Source organism: Nycticebus coucang, chromosome 20, assembly GCF_027406575.1.
Source record: "Nycticebus coucang isolate mNycCou1 chromosome 20, mNycCou1.pri, whole genome shotgun sequence".
NCBI classification, from domain to species: Eukaryota; Metazoa; Chordata; class Mammalia; order Primates; family Lorisidae; genus Nycticebus; species Nycticebus coucang.
The window spans coordinates 5,939,962-5,958,146 of NC_069799.1; the positions used below are offsets into that span (position 1 = coordinate 5,939,962).

Here is an 18,185-nt window from a genome sequence, read left to right on the forward strand (position 1 = left end):
GTCTAGAAACAAACCTATTTCAGTCAGGTTAATAAGGAAAGTGTACACATTTTACTTACTAACTTTTTCATGTACATAAAACGTCTTCCCACGGAAAATGAAGACATAAAGCAATAGCAGGACACTTGCATGCAGGCTGAACAAAGAATAGTGAACAGTGAAATGTGACAGACTAAGGAAGATGAGCTCCAGCGGTCCACTGGGGAAAGGTACCAGGAAGATAAGGAGAGTTGTTCATGCAGACTTTTTCTGGCCTCCACTTCCCAAACTTGGTGATCAGAATGTCTTCTTTCTCCTGAGGACGCCATTCACACAGTCTTTATTGTGCTCTCAGGAAGAGTAGGAGCTGAAAGTGCCCTTCTCCTATGGGCTATACTCAAAATAACCACTATGCCAAAGAAGCGTGTTTCAAGGTGTCACATGCTGGTCTCTGACATGGGACCCAGCGTGCGCTCAGTCTGAGATGGGCTTGCCATGGAGCCAGCCGGCCTGTGTTTCCTTCCTATTCCCCCTTCTATGTTGACATGACTTTTTAGATGTAATTCATATTTTCTTTTTGAATGTTTTTCCTTCTATAAATTGTTCTTCCTGCCTCAATAGGGAAAAGATCATAATGGTTCCTTTACAGCATTAAGTGTATAAATTTGTGTATCCAGGTGAACTTCACTTATGCAATCAAATAGCATTATTATTGGCAAAATTGGCATTTCTGTAAATAAAGTTCTGTTTTGATAAAGCAAGTACAACAAAAATCAAAGTTTGAAGATTGCTCTTGCAATGGAAGGAAGAATGTGTTGATTTAAGAATAAATACCAAGATAGGAAATGTATTTCTATCTTCACATATGTACTTTGGTGCCTGTAAACAATGTAATCAGCCCCTTGTCTCTTGAAACATATGGCATTTGTTTGGTTTGGAATGCCTTTTATTCATAATGATTTGTATTACTACAAAATACAGCAATTTAAAATATAATAAACTGCTTACTGTTTAGTTATATGACTTAGGAAGTGGGGCATAAAATTTAGAATTTTTTCTGATAGTCCAATGTGGGACTGATCACACACACACACACACACACACACACACACACACTATGTATATGTATTTTATGTATACATATATATCTATCCATATACACATGTACATATATCACGTATATACCTTTACATACATGTGTACTTATACAAACACACATACATATATACATATGCATATATCTTAAAAATGTGTAGGCCAGTGACAAATACTAAAATATCAAGAATGAAAAAGAAATAATTCCAAAATACTATCAGACATAAAATTTTTCTCTGAGCTGATGCTTTATGTGTTAATAAAACCACAGGAGGGCAAAGCTGATAGGGTTTATCCTCAAAGCCTTTATTTATTCACAACTATTCAGTAGTAACAATGAAGATCATTATCACTGTATCTCATCTCCATTTGGAAAGCAAAAAACAATTTTCAAATTCCATTTAAAAAGGTAAAGCAAAGTTTACCTAGCTGTATAGGGATGGGTGCAGAGATTCAGTGAAATCTTTTTTAAAAAATGTAATCTGTCAATATTTTGTCTGATTAAGACTAGACATCATTAAATAGGTACTGCATGGATATCATTAAATATATTTATGCCACTTAAAATATCATTATTTTAAGTCAAATAATATCATTACTAAATATCATTGTGTTTAAGCCTTACTTGCCATGTATTTACCTTGTTCTGGTGAGTAATTTTTTTTTTTTACTTTGATATATGTAATGTGAATTTGTAGTCAACACTGATTTTTAAGGGATTAAGTATCTGTCAATTCAATTAAAAATGAAAACCTAAGTGACACTGAATATTCACTTGTTTGAAATTTTCATCCTCCTACTTTTAAGTTATTTCTCATATTGGCAGATAATTTATTTATTTTATTTATTTTATTTATTTTTTACAGTTTTTGTCCAGGGCTGGGTTTGAACCCGCCACTTCTGGCATGTGGGGCCGGAGCCCTACTCCTTGAGCCACAGGAGCCAGATTATTTATTTTTAAGAAATGATTCCCCACTTGGATTTAGTTGGATTTTTATGAGTGTTTCTAAAGAAATACAAAAAAGGAAATATATACTCTACAATCACATCCTGCGTGGTGACATTTCAGTCAACTGCGAACTGCATGAACAACGGTGGTCCCCTAAGATTACCATCAAGCTGAAAATGCCCCATTGCCACATGACTCTGTGGCCACGGTAACGTGGTAGCACAATGCATTACTCATGTATTAGTAGTGACACTAGTATCGACAAACTTACTGCATGACCGTTCATATAAAAGTCTAGGACAAACAATCATGTACAGTATCTAATATTTAATGATGATAAATTACATTGGTACATATATATATATATATATATATATATACTACATTTTAATCATTTTTTAGAAGATACTCTTTCTACTTAAAAAAAAAAAATAATTAACGGTAAAACAGCTTTACACATCAGGCGGGTCCTTCAGGAGGTGCTCCAGAAGGCTGTGTTGTTATCATAGGAGATGCCAGCTCCACACATGCCATTGCCCCCTGAAGACTTTCCAGTGAGATACAATGTTGTGGTGAACCACAAAGACGTTCTGATCTTGTATAGGCCTAAGATAATATTTGTTTTTGTGTCTTTAAAATTTAAAAATTTTAAAAAGTAAAAAAAGATAAAAAAATTTAAAAATAGAAAAATATTATAGAATTAGGCTATAAAGAAGAAAATACTTTTTACAGCTGTATAATATATGCTTCAAGCTAAGTGTTCTGTTACAAAAGACAAAAAGTTAAAAATATTAAAATTAAAAATATATAAAGTAAAAATCTTACAGCAAAAACAAATTTTAAAAAATGAATAAAAGCTCAAGAACATTTATTATTGAAAAAAGAAAATTATGGGCGGCGCCTGTGGCTCAGTGAGTAGGGCGCCAGCCCCATATGCGGAGGATGGCGGGTTCAAACCCAGCCCCGGCCAAACTGCAACCAAAAAATAGCCGGGCGTTGTGGCGGGCGCCTGTAGTCCCAGCTGCTCGGGAGGCTGAGGCAAGAGAATCGCGTAAGCCCAAGAGTTAGAGGTTGCTGTGAGCCGTGTGACGCCACGGCACTCTACCCCAGGGCGGTACAGCGAGACTCTGTCTCTACAAAAAAAAAAAAAAAAAAAAAAGAAAATTATTTTGTAAATAAATTCAGTGCTCCTACAGGTACAGTGTTTACAGAGGTAGGATACAGTAGTGCCCTGCACTTGTCGGGGCCTTCACACTCACTCACCACTCACTGGCTCACCCAGAGCAACTTCCAGTCCTGAGAGATCCCTTCATGGTAAATGCCCTATAGAAGAGAACCACTTTTTACCTTTTCATTGTGTTTTTACTGTACATTTTCTGTGTTTAGATACGTTGAGATACACAGATACTTCCCATTGTGCTACAATTGCCTACCGTATACAGCCCAGCAACAGGGTTGTGGGCTACACGCAGTAGATTAAACCTTACAGCCTAAGTGCCTGACTATTTAGGTTGGTGTAATTCTACTTTATGTTTACACTGTGGCAAAATTGCCTAACAATCCATTTCTCAGAACATATCCCTGTCGTTAAGTGACAAATAACTATAGTTTAATATTAAGCTATTAGCCATTAGAACTAGTAGTCACGAATAGTTGTTCTTAGAAATATATTCCTTGAAAAAAAATATTGACATCTTAAATAACGATGTGGGGGCAAAGAATCATCAAATGCAATTCATTATGAAAACAGAACAATATAAAAATATATAATAGACTATCATGTCTATTCAAATCTTTATCAGCTGATTACTTTTCAATCTTTACATTGCAGACAAATTAGGAAGGATAAAACAGACAATATTATTCAAAATTTAATTTCCATTTTGAGTTCCTTGTGAGCAAGAAAAACTGATAGAATTCTTCAACTTCATGACTTATTTTATTTTATTGTAAGTATATTAGCCAATATACAGAAGATAGTCTCTCTGAAGCTATCTAGTCTCTCCCACTTACAATAATTTAAAACTCAAAAGTTCTCTCGGAACTGAGATCACTTTTTAAATTCTTTTGTATTCCATGTAGTAGATGTTTGATGAATGAGCTCTCAAGGCAATCGCTTTTCCTTAATTCTATCAATTTCTACTTTAAAATTCTTTCTAAATTTTCTTACATATTAGAAAATAGTAGGTTACTAACACTTTCTTCCATTTCTATAAAAATGTAGACTTTTTGAATATTTCTTTGTTAAGCATTAATAATATCAAAATTCTATCATCTTACCATCACATATAATCAAATCATCTTAATGTATTTTATCAAATTGAAGAGTCATTTCACAGACTACCTAAAATTTGCATAATTTTCCCTGAGAAGATACTCTGCTACCAGAGGTCTTGGCTTTTGCATGGCTTAGAATTCACTGAGTGATGTTTTTGAGATATTGGATTAACATGTCTGCCAGAACATTCATTAATCATGAAACAAAATGTCAAGGTGACTGGTATCAGGATATCTAGTGCAAAGAACCCATTACTTTTCTTCTCTATTTAGAGTCACAGTCCCAATGTTTTTCCAATAAAAACCGTGTATTTTATTTTTTACATATATTCCTTATTACATGTCGAGAAAAAAAGAAAACATAAATAAATAGAACTGAGCCCACAGAAAAAAGTTAATTACTTTAAAAATTAGCTTACATTTCAGAGAGTGATACATATCTTGCAGAAAAGCTAAACATTCATGAAACAGTTATTAATTAAAATGCACATACATTTTTATTATTTTAAGTTTAATTTAATTGATTAATAATACATTGGCCAATTATTTAAACAGTGACTACAGGGTCTACAGCACCTAGTAATAAAGAGGAAATTTAGCAATTATTCATTTAATTCAGATTTCATAAACAGGAAAATCAGAGGATTTCAAATATAATATTTTAAAATAATTACTGGTATTGACATTTTAATTATCAAAATCAATATAATTATGACTTTCTCCCTTCATTCTGATAAGGTTGCATATACATCTATTGATAATTTTAGGAAACCTATACATAATTACCATGAAAATTGGCTAGATCATCTTAAGTGAAACAAGGATCTGTAAATAGTACCCTAAGTAATACAGAACTCTTTTGGGGGACCGTAACAACCCCAGGTCTATTGCCCACCTAATACTTCAAGCGACCACCTCTAGTGCTTGAGAATATGGAATTGAAGATGACACCTACTTGCCTTCTCGGTTTTTAGGAGCAAAGCTTTGACTAAATATTGTCTGAAAGATAAATATCCTTTTATATGACACGTGCAGAATGAGTTCAGATAGTTGAAAAGCAGTTTATTTTAACTGAAATATTCATTACCAATCTTTTGATGTAGGACAAAGGAATTTTCTTTGAATATTGTTAAGGACAGTGGAATTCTAGGTTTACTTTCTTGTTTAAACCACACATATGATGAATCATCTAAGATTTCCAGTTTTAATTTCTCCTCCTTGGAGCATGCCAAAGACATTTTTAGAACAATCTGAATACAGATTTTTTTTCTACCCTGTCACTATACTCCTCCCTCCCCTTGATAATAATCTTTTCAGTTATCTCTCCACATATAATTCAACCACCCTTTCATGTTCTCAGTTAATCTTTATAAGTCTTCCCAAAGCATTCAGATTCATTTTCACAGTAATAACATTTTCTTCTACACTTAATATGTTCTTATTTATGTAATGTTAATTAAATCATGTAATTCTTCTGTTTAATTACACATATTACTAGAAGAAATGAGTTTGGGAACAAGACAAGCCTGCTTGGTGACTGTAAACCTCACTGGAGGAAGTGCACGTGCAAGTCACCCAGGAGCTTTGAGTCAGGATCCGTTGCATCGGACTCTTAAACCGCTTTAAAAGTTTCTCAATTTATTCTTACACATGTCAAATCATTCCTAGAGTATTATAGAGAACTTACTGATAGTTAATATGAAGGTAAAAAAAGGCTATGCAATAGGAGAGCAACCTAGAGAATAATTTAAAAGGAGGCTGTTGAAATACTCTGTCCCTCCCATTTCCAGTGAAGTGAATATTGCTGTTTTAAGATTAATTTTCAGTGCCTGATAGCAGAATCTCTTTTCTTATGGTAGAGTCAAGGGGTCCAGATATTTCATACTTGAGCTAGAGGTCCAGGCACGTGCCCTAAGCTTAGCCAATAGGATGACTCCCTTCCAAGACATTAAATCTGAAAAAGGTGAAGGCAAGATGTCAGGACAGTTCAAGACAGTGAATCAAGTCTCTGTAGAGTCAGAGCGAATGTTGAGAGATGGCAAAACCGTCATGGTGGAGGTAGGTTCCCAGTGCAGTGCTGACAGTGGTGGGGTCTCCTACAACAATGTCCTATTCTTCTTAGCAAAGTATCTCAAGAATAGAAAAAAAAAAATACTCAATGTACTCAATACTATTATGAATCAATATATAAGGATGCACACTTTCACATGAAAGATAAAACACAGAAAGAAGGAGAGAAGAGGAGGGCAGGGGGGTGGAAGGAGGGTAATCCGTGGGATCTCACCTAATGTGTGTATTGCAAGTATACATGTCAAATATATTAACAGTAGAGTATTAATGTCTAAACACAACAATTGATAAGTGAGGTGAATGATAGGCTGACCAGTTTGATGTGAACATTCTAGATTGTATATAGAGTCAGCACATTGTACCCCATACTTGCAGTAATGTACACAGTTATGATCTAATAAAAAAAAAAATCCTAGATGGGCTAATCCCACAAAGGTGTCCTTCCAGCACTCTGATACCCAGCTTCACTTGCTTACTGCCTGATTTCCAGTGTCTTCTATAACTTCTATAAACTACAGCATAGTTGACAGAAGCTGTGAATACTTTGAATACAGTGTATGTTTGAATACATATGTGGGTATATATACACACTTACATATATTTATATGTATATAATGTATAAATATTATATATAATGTATTTTATATGTATGTATATATATATATTATTCTTAAGTTAGACATAATTCGTTCCTGACTGGTATAGCCAACTACACACCTACTTTGCATGGGGTACCTGAGGACCCTCTTCAATCATCTGAGGACTCATGGCTAAGCATGTGAATGAATGAATGAATCTCCTTTTAAATTTCCAAAAGCAAAAAACCTGACATTTCTATTTTTTTTCTGTTTTTTCTTTTTTTTTTTTTACCATTAACTTCGACATGGTCAATACAAATTTGCCTATTACTTACACTTTGAGAAAATTAATAGTCCTTCAAAATCAGATGAGTTTACTTCTTTAAAAAAAAACTTTATATAGGAAGGGTGGCGCCTGTGGCTCAAAGGAATAGGGCACTGGCCCCGTATACCAGAGGTGGTGGGTACAAACCTGGCTCTGGCCAAAAAAAAAAAAAAAAAAAAAAAAAAAGTTATATAGTAAATTGTTTATGCATTTGTTTACAGATTAAAACCATGGCATTTTTATTCTTTTATGCTAGCAAAAACAGTTACAGATGGGGATGTACCAATGAATTGTGGGCCAATTTACTCACCTAAGGAAAACTAACAGAGAGCTCCTTTAAAATATTAATTTTTGCCACATTTTCAAAATGAGTATTTATTGTGTTAACTTCTGTAACAATTATTTACAATTTGAAATGTCATCTTTCTCATTTTTTTATAATTTTACATTAAAACAACAGTTCTTCATTGAATACCTTAAACCTTTGTGATCAAAATTCATATGTTTGGTCAATTGCTCTACTTTGCACTTACTTTTAGCTAAAATTTAGCAAATATTACAATGTTCTGTTGATTATGAAATGTTCCTATCATCTTTAATATACTTGCTATTCAATAGAAATTATGAATTTATGATGCCAAGAAAGTCATTTTTACATGTCCACTAAATGAATTATCTAAGTTCTTTATGCCCAAAATAAAATCATATCTATCATTATTAAAAATGTTTGGGTTGTTAATGGCTATAGTAATTAATGTTTCATATCTGGATACATGTGATTGAAAGTAATATAAAACCCTACTCAAATTGGCGTAATGGATGAAGTAGCTTGACTCACAACTGAAAATCAAAAGGAAAAGCAGGCTCTAGGTTGGTTTGATGCAGCACTGTAATCATATTATCAGAGTCTCTTTCCATCTTTCAGCTCTGCCTTCCATGGTATCAGGTTCATCTCAAGGCTGATTTTCCTCCAGGTGGGAAGAAAAGATACTGATTTTACAGATTTCGTATTCATAACTCATACTGTTCAAAAGGAGAAACAGGATTAACTTTTTCTGATTCTTTCAGAAATTGAAGGAAGTACTATTCTTAGAAGTCAGCACAAAATCTCCCTTCAGATGTAACTGCCAAGATATTGTCTTATGCATATTTCTGAAATAATCCATTGATTGATAAATAGTCTTATGTTTAATTAGGATTGTGTTATCTGAATCAATATTACGACATCTGGAATCAGATGACCCAAGTTAAATTGTTACCATCAGAAACTGTCCTCAGAGCTTTCATCTCAAATGATAAGGGCTACAGTGAACACGGCAAAGAATATTTATAGACTTTGTACTACATGCGTATAAAGAGTACATGATAGAGAGGTAAGATGTACAAAAACATTTGTAACAAAGCAGTATTTTCTAGCAGTCTAATATATATACATAGAATAAAATTAAAAATGCATAAAATATAAAATTAAATATTTTATATATTTAATTTGTAACAAAGCGGTATTTTCTAGCACTCTAATATATATACATAGAATAAAATTAAAAATGCATAAAATATAAAATTAAATAACTTCATACCTTATCATATTTTAAATGTATTAAAACTAATTTATTCATTATAGGCTTGGCTTCCAATAGAGACGTTTTCCTATCCCTGACATCCTACCACAGTAACTTACTCATATTAGATGTTTATTAAGAGCTCTCACTCTCTTTGCTTAAATACCCTGTTTCCCCCAAAATAAGACATCCTCCGAAAATAAGACCTACTTACAGGAAAGATAAGATGTCCCCTGAAAACAAGACAAAGCGCATCTTTGGGAGCACACCTTAAAATAAGACACTGTCTTATTTTCTGGGGAAACAGGGTAGATACAGTTTAAATTACAAATTTTTCCTTTAGAGTGAACTTTCAAAAGAAATAGTTGCCATCCTTCTCATTATTGGAATTAGAAAACAAATGAAATTAAAAAAAAAAAAAAAAAGCTGAATCACCTTTTTTGTTTGGTGGAATAGCCTGAGCAGGACTGTTTACCAAAGGTAATGGAGCTAACAAATGATAATGGAGAAAGGGCAAATGCAAATATTTGGAGTGTAGATTAAAGGAAATGCATTCTTACGTTAATTGTCAAGAGCCTGTAGGATATTCAAATAAAATTGTCCTTGTAGGGTGACAGGCCCTACCTAATGAGTGGAGGCTGAAATACTAAGAGATAATGAATACCTAGTAAGTAAAGAAAGAAAAGTAGACTTATCTAAGTATTGAATTTTAGTTCATACATGCAGTTAGAGGTAAGACGGAAAGAAAATTGCAGTGATGAAATACAAATAAAAACAAGAAGCCAATTAAACGAGTGTGGAAAAAAAGTAGTCAACTGTATCTCCATCTTCCCCAAATTCTCGAAGGCACTGAGGACAATTTTAACCTTTATCTGATTACTGGCTCTCTTTGGAGTAGTAAAATGATTTTAAATGCAGAAATATAAGTTTTTGTGGGTTAACAATAAAGCACTGTGTAGTGGAAAGGGAGTTGTTTCCTTGAATATTTAAAAAAATATCTTCTTACTCCAGAAAAGTCCCTTGACAAAAAATGCAGTTAAGTGGACTGAGAATTCTCTACAATAACTGCAGAAAACACAATTGTTTACTCTCCCTATGGTTATCTGCCCTATTGTGTATTTGATCATAATGAAAAAACAAAACAAAACAGAATTATTGTGCACCATTTCTTGGGCTATACCTTAGCAAGGTATCCATGTTGTGATGATTTTTGTAGGTCAAGCCACCTAAAATAATACCATAAACAGGGCAAAATTAAACAACAAATATCTACTTCTAACAGTTCTCAGGACTGAGAAGTCCAAGATCAGGGTGCCAACCCGAGTTGGGTTCTGGTGAGGACAATTCCTGGCTTGCAAATGGCTACTGTCTTGCAGAGTCTCCATATGTTGGAGAGGGGAAGCTGTGGCATTTCATCCTTTTCTTATAATGCACTAATTCCATCCTGGAGACATGAGTACATCTAAATTTAATTATCCCCCCAAATCCCCACTTTTAAATACTGTCATTTGAGGGTTAGGGGTTTAACATAAGGATTTGGAGGAGCACAAACATTCAGTCCATAAAAGTGTTCAACTGTGTTTTATGTGTAATGCAAAAAAAAATCCCACCTTCCACTCTGTAAACAGATTTAAAAACTTTTAATAAATCAATACAGCTATGCTAACTTTGTAATATATACCTCACGAGGAATGTTTGGTACATTTTACTAGCAGTGTCTTCCAGATTTAGCTAGTCATTTAATAAACTATCAAATCCAAACCATACATTGTGCTCTGTCAGTGCAGATATAAATACCATAACCCACTGTTAACTATAGAATGCAGAGAGTATAATCCTTAAAAGAATTAGTAACAATTGTAAGAAATTGAGCTGGATTCTCAATTTCTCTCGGCATTCAGCATTTGTACCCAGTCAGTTTTGAAAGACATGAGTTATTATTTAGTATGATTTCATTTAGGAGTTTTTCAATAGGCAGTATAATGAATATTCATTCAGCTTTATAATGGGTAGCGTCCTGTGCTCATTTATGACTATAAGAAGGAACATTTGAAACAGAGTCATCATTTCCATCATTAATTTGCTAATTCACATACATGGAAATGACTCATGAAGATTTTAGATGCCTTTGTTTCAAAAAAAAAATTTTTTTTTTTTCAGTTTTCTTTTGCTTTAGTTGAGTGTAGAAGATTTATCAGTTGAGCAAAGAAACTTCATCTCCTTCACTGATACTGCCAGGAATTATTAATTAGGTTTCTGAATTTGGCACTGCTCTTTCCTGGTCACTGTGATGTGTCATTGAAACAGACCCATTAAAGTGAATGATGTGTGTTGTAATTTCATTAGTGTCATCAATAATATATTACACTTTCCTTTCAGTGGTCTCTTTGTGTTGTGTGTGGGTCAGAAAAACGTATGAATTACATTTATAAGATCCAAATTGTTACAGATGGAGGAAGATAGGCATAAGAGTGGAATTAATATTATTTTAAACATGATAACCACTAAAATGATTTCAATTAAATAATATTTTAATTAGGCCTGATGTCTTTACATGCCGTACTAAGATACATGTTGTGTGTATGCAAATAGGATGGTGATTTATTGAATTAGAGCTATGCTAACAGTCCGCTCTTTCTGCAGGGAATCTTTTCTAAATTGGATAAAGCAGTGTATGTAAGAACAGAAATGGCTCCCTAAGGAATATAAGACCGTCCTGTTGTAAAGGACAGACTCCTGGCATGGAAACCAGTCAAATGAATTTTCTCACATTCCTTCTTGCCAAACATAGCCTTTTGACTATTGATCAATTTTCCATCTTCCCTAATCTGAAAGATATAGGTCCACAATTGAGAATGATAGTCACATTTGAGCTCTCTGATACAGAATATGTTGTTGAAATCATTTAGCTCCCTTTGACTAAGATTCAATTTTGGTGACACTTCATGAGAATTCAAAGAGCTGTTCACTTAGAAGCTTCCATCCAAAGCATCGATCTAATTGAAATATTTGAAAGGGAAGAAAGATTTGCATATTAAAAATGATACAATTATAGTTTTTGCTCTCCAGAGATGATCCTGGGATACTCAGAGTTAATGGCTAAATACGTAATTTCCTAAAAATAACCACCATATGAAAACATGTGTGATGAAATGTAAAAACATGACTGGGTTTTTGTTTTAGTCTTCTATTTAAATATTATAAGTAAAATAATGTAATGCTACTTTTTCAGAAAATGTTCCAAATACAGAAATTTATTTTATGTGAGCAGGACGCTAAGTGGTTTTCAGTATACAAGAGAGAAATTGAAAAAGATGACCTACTTCTAAAATTCAGTAGGAGACATGATCTTTCACATGAAAATTTAAAGATATGTTTGTTATCCTCAATTTGTTTTTAAGTTAATGCATTTACAAGGTGAAAAATGGATCTCTACCATTATAATGAAGATCAGCTAGCTTCAGTTACATTAGCAGCTACCCAAAATGAAGATTTTCTCTTACATTGTGATAAAAGAATCCTAGTCACTTGCATTCAACTAGAATCTCAATATCTGTAGTTTTATCTGATTTGTATCCAATTTTAGAAGAAATGGATATGAGCATTTGTCTTCTATAATAGCTTGCCATAAGCCTACTATTTAAATCATGTAGCATATGGAAAATGCGTTTAGCTCCTTGTAGAACTTCACAAACCAAAAAAAGATCCATTTCTGTGCACATGACTTGTTTACAGTCATTATAAAAGCTTGTTACTGTGTTGCTTACTGGTTGGGAGATGCAAGTGTGTTGACACACTGCAGACTCCACTGTGCCTGTCTGTAAGAAATAGATGCATGGCTTTTCAGTTTAAAGAAATATTAATCATTGTATTTCTTGTGCTTTAGACCTGAGTATTCTTTTTAGGATGTATTTTGATTCTTTCACATTACCTCTCTAGATATTTTATAGTACTTATGGTAAAAATTTTACATAAATGTGTTGGAGACTGCTCATGCTTAAATGAATTGCCACCCAGAGATTAATCTGTAACCTTTATGAGGCATGTTTTATTAATATCATCTTATCATTAAATTGAATATTAATATTTAACATCTAATAAGCATAGAATGTATATGTTGGAATGTACTTCATGCCAGTGGTTTTTGAAAATATAAAAAGTCACTGTAATAGCCTGAGGGTGATTAAACTAGCTCTCTGCAGTATACTAATTACACTGCTATTGCTTGCGTAAAAGGTAGTTTTTGGTAACGACGGTCATAATGTTTTTGTTTGTCAGCATGCTGAGCTTTATAACCTGAAGGAATGGAAATATTTGGTATAGCTCTGGAGAATATCTATTTCACCCTTAAATTCTGAAAATATATTTGCCATGTAAAAAATTCATAATTATGAAACTGATAAAGGGAAGATAATTCAAAACTATAAATACACATATCGTAAAAAATGTTCTTTTATTGTCCTATGTAATTGTTCTTATTGGTGAAACAGTATAACTTGTCTAGAGAGAAGTATCTTTTAAATAAATAAATAATTAAAACATATTTAATGTTCTAACTTCAAAATACCTTTATTTTTAACACATTTTTCTTCATTGTATATATACATGTATATATATTTGTATCAATGCATATGTATTTTTTGTTTAGTTATTTATGAATATAAATGTATTTGATAGATATCCTGGTACTAAAATTCACTCTGCCCTGAATGGCAATTGAGAAAACTTACGTTACCATGAAAAAACAAACTTTTGTACAGGCTCTGGCTCATCAGAGACTGTACGAGAGTATGAGAATCTATTCTCTGGCAGTTCTGTTTCCAGTGTGGAGAATTCTGGAGTCAGGTCAAGTTTTCCCTGTATTCCTTGGTTTCTTTTCTTTTCCCTGCCATTAATGATATCTTATTTTTGTGAAATAAAACTAATATTTAGGGAAATTTTCATGATATTTTATTAATTCTCTCTATTTTGTTTGTTATTTTGATTTCAAAACTTCTTTAATACTTTTATACAGAGAAACACTTGTATGCGTTTGTATATGTACATACATAAATAATTGCTTATGTGATTACTTTTGCAAGGTTGAAAGGCTTCTTCTGAAAAATACAATCTTGTGAATTCTGTGGGAATTGCAAAAGGAAAATCTCTAGAGACTGTTCTACTGTAGAGCTAAGATTCTCTGAGTAAAGTAGCCTGACATTTTTGGTACTTGATAATGAATTAATTTTGTACTTATTGAACATGTATTTATTACAAGATTGACATGTTTTTCATGTGGAACTGAAGCCTGGAGCACTTGTGTGTCGTTCTGTGTCTGGTGACCAGGTGCATTACTCAGGCCAGGTGACCAAAACAGGGGTCCGGCCAGCAGGTGTGGTTATGAGGCAGGTGGAGTGGTCCCCAACACTTGTGGTGATTTCATCCTATTCTTTTTGTGCTTCTATGGGCTACAGATTTCCTAGGCACAAAGAGGCTCATGCCAGGGCATCGCTCACAACCCACTTGCTGCTCCATTTGGGAGGTGGTATTGTTTTCTCCTCCCATGCTAAAGAATATATTTTTCATCGTACAAAGTTTACACCTGAATACAATAATATTTAGAATCTAGAGCAGTGATTTTTCAACTGGTTTGCGGTGGCACACTAGTGTGCCATGAGAGGATCTTAGGTATGCCACAAACATTTTTAAAGATCATTAATAAAATTATTTTCAAAAGAAGTTCAAAGCATAGTAAGTATTTTTTTTTTTTTTACTTCAACATAATTTAAGTAGGTCACAGAAGCTTAACTTTAGGTTCAAGTGTGCTATGAGATAAACAAGGTAGAAGAACACTGATCTAGAAAGTATGTTTCTTTTACTGCTCTGTCTACTTAATACAATGCCAAGTTTACTTGCCTGCACAAAGGTCAAGGATGTCAAATTAGGGCCTGTTCTCATTCAAATGACCTGTTTTGCAAAAAATTATTGAAATAATCTCTCCATTCAAGGGTCTTCTTTCCTCACTGCCGCTTACAATGTATTCAATTGAAATTTCTCTCTAAAGACAGAAAATATACTGTTCTGAAATAAGAGCTTAAAGTTTGATGCAATAATAAATTGATGCAAAATGAATTCATGTAACTTATTCCAATAATACTGAGGATCTACTAAGTTCAGAGCAGTGATCTAAGTCTGACAAAAATTTAAGTAAATTAAATCACCATAACTGAAGACCCTCTATGCTGAAAGCAGTGAATTAGACTTGATGAAGAAGTAACATATTCTCAACCATGAAATGCAAAGCAGCAAGATCAGGGACCACAACAGAAAAGACACAGGTGAGGTGGAGACGTGGGTCTCAGAGACCAGTTGGGTTCATAAGGAAAAGAGGTGACTTGCAGGCTTATGGGCTGAGCCATCAGGCAGATGTCACCACATATTACCCCCTACAGAGCAGTCACGGTGACATGTTTCATAGGAAACAGTGATCTAGAAGTCTACAGAGTCAAGGTTAGTGCTAGGAACATTATAAATTAATCACATTTTGGGCTGTGGCCCTAACTTCATATTCTCAAACCCTGCCATCTCCGTGTAACATAAGACTCCATCAATTTTCATCTCGACTAAATGGTCTTCTGTTCTCCAGGCTTTATATTACAACCAAAGTTATTATTTCAAAACAAAATCGAATTGCTTCTCTTTCTTGCTTAGAACGTTTCACTGGTTTCATATACCCGTAATGGGAAGCCTAATCTCCTTACCCTGGTCCACCAGGCCCTGTATGATACCGTCCTGACTTGTTTTCCCATCTCTTCTGGAGCTCCCAACCCTGGCCCTATGCTCTGGTCATACAGAAATGCAGATATTAATTTCACTGAGAACATCATCTGTTTCATAGTTTCCACTGTGTAGGACATTGTCTTCACCTCTTCTGGATCCTTTCCTGTCCTAGTAGCTAGTAGGAAACTAGAAACTAGTAACTCCCATCATCCTTTTAAAGTACAGTTCAAATATATCCCCTTATGGGCCTTTTATGACTTTTCCTAGTAGCTGCCTATCATTTGTTATCACCGCATCTTACATCTCTGCTATGACAGATAGGTAAACGTATTCCAACTATTTACATATATGCTTCATTTGTCACAGCACAGAATTTCAGCTATTTGGGGTTGGGATTTGCAATAATACACAACTTTCTGCCAAAATGCATCTTTTTGTATAAATGAGTAAAGGTGGTCTTAGACTTTCCCAGACTAACTTTCTCATTCTCAGCAATTAGGCTTAGTTACAGGGCATCACCGTGTTACATGCCCCAAACTTGTAAGAAGATTGTCTTCTACACGTCAACATACACCAGAGAAGGAGAGCATAGTGTAACAAATCAATAATTACTAGCGGATGGCCAGTTGTGTCCAGCTTCATCATCTCTAACTCCACTCATTCATCTTCCTTCCAAATATTTTGAAGCAAAATCTAGATAATAACATTTTACTTGCAGCTATCATCGTATGTATTTCTGGAAGGTAAGAACTTTTTGAAAACATATTGATGATACCATTATCACACCTAAAACATTAACAAATTCTTAATGTGAACCAATGATCAGTATTCAATTTTCTACTAGTTTTCATATTTTAAATGGTTTGTATGAATAAAGGCCCAGTAAAGTCCATACTGGTTGATAATTTTAGGTTTAATACAGTGATTCTTAATTTTGCCCTGTTAGGTTACTTGGGGTTTTACAACTGCTGCCTGGTGCGTGGAGGCCAGGGATGTGCAGGAATCTCACAGTGTGTAGGACGGACCGTAAGAGAACATTATCTGCCCTAACTATCAGGACGGCGAGACTGGGAAACTACATCTACAGGGTTTTTTTGTTTTTAAATATTTTATTATTGTAATTTTTTGTTGAATAAACTAAATCATTGGTCGTATAAAGTTTTCCACAGTTGGTATGTTTCTGATGACACACCATGGTATCATTTACCATATTTATCTGTATTTTGTATATATTAACAACTGGATCTAGAAACTACACATGATCCAGATTCAATTTATTTTACCAAAACTACTTTATTCTATTTCATGGATGCTGTTATCTATTCCTATCAGGAGGCACATCATGTATGATTCACTCTCTCTCTTTTCCTCATCAAGATGGGAAACTACTGGTAATCAATATCTAAATCCATTAAAACTTTAGGGATTGAAAAATAGTGATATTGCATTTTTATAATTTCTTCTTCATGTCTGCAAACATCACTGATTCTTGGAAATATTCATATGGTGTATTGCACAAAGATGGCATTGTGCATACAATGTTTATACATTCTGTATTTATTTTCAGAAACATCCTGTACCACCTTGATGAGAAGAAAAGCCAATTTTCAACACTTGTGGAGGCTTGGGAGCACTGCAAGCCACTTGCATCAAATAAGACCCTTCAAGAAGCTCTATCAGAGGTGTTGAACAGCATTAATTCTGCTCAGGTTTACTTCAAAGCAGGACTTGATGTGTTCAAGAGTGTCTTGGTTGGAAAGAACTGAGAAAACGCTCAGAATTTTGAAATGTGTGTTTACTATTCCACCAGCAAAAGCTCTCATCTGACCAGATTTTCTGACATGAAAGTCTTGTTTCCCCCAATGGTTTTTTGACAAGTGTAAACCTATTATTACATTGTATTTTTTAAATGTAAATATGAAAAGAGCATTTTGCACATTTAATATTTTTCTGATATCTACATTTCTGAATATATAAGAGCAAGTTACTGAAATAATACTTAAGATTTATGTATTGAAAAAAAATTTGCTGTATTTTTACACATATATATATATATGAACTATTCTGGGACGGGGGTGGGGGTAAGTTGTAAGTTCTGGACGATCTTGCTCCTATGGGCAGAATACATGGGAGCACAAGTTATTTCCTCTGATAGAGCTATTAATAACCTAATTTCTGTAATAGAAATGGAGAGTTGATTTGGTGTCAGATTAACTTCACTATTAAGTATTCAAAATGAAGAATTCAAGTATTCTGAGTGATTCATTGACTGAAACCACTTTGAATGTTTCTGTTTTATGAAATGAAGTTCCTCTTCTTAACAACTAGATGTAGTAATATACTGCTTATGAAATTATATTTTTTAAGTATTAGTGAAAGAAAGAGCCATAAACATTCCAGGGAAAAATCTCAAGGTAGCTGCACAGAGTAATTTAAATGCAAATTTTTTTCTAACAACTTGTAAAGTAACTAGCTTTGAAACCTCTAATTTGCCTCAGTTGATTTTGTAAGAATTTTAGGAGTGATGTACATCTTATGAGAAAGAAAAATATTTCATATTTCTTTTCTGTTGGAACCACTGAAACAGAAGC

At 33.8% G+C, this 18,185-nt stretch overlaps 1 protein-coding gene across 1 annotated transcript in view; it reads left to right on the forward strand.

The window, feature by feature from the left end:
• Positions 1-17,629, forward strand: part of LOC128573098 (inactive N-acetylated-alpha-linked acidic dipeptidase-like protein 2) — an 85,188-nt gene extending 67,559 nt beyond the window's left edge. Inside the window, exon 5 of the mRNA XM_053573294.1 lies at positions 17,162-17,629. Within this exon, the coding sequence (XP_053429269.1) occupies positions 17,162-17,360 (199 nt within the window). The 3' untranslated portion in view covers positions 17,361-17,629. The remainder of the gene's footprint in view (positions 1-17,161) is intronic.
• The last annotated feature ends 556 nt before the right edge of the window (positions 17,630-18,185 follow it).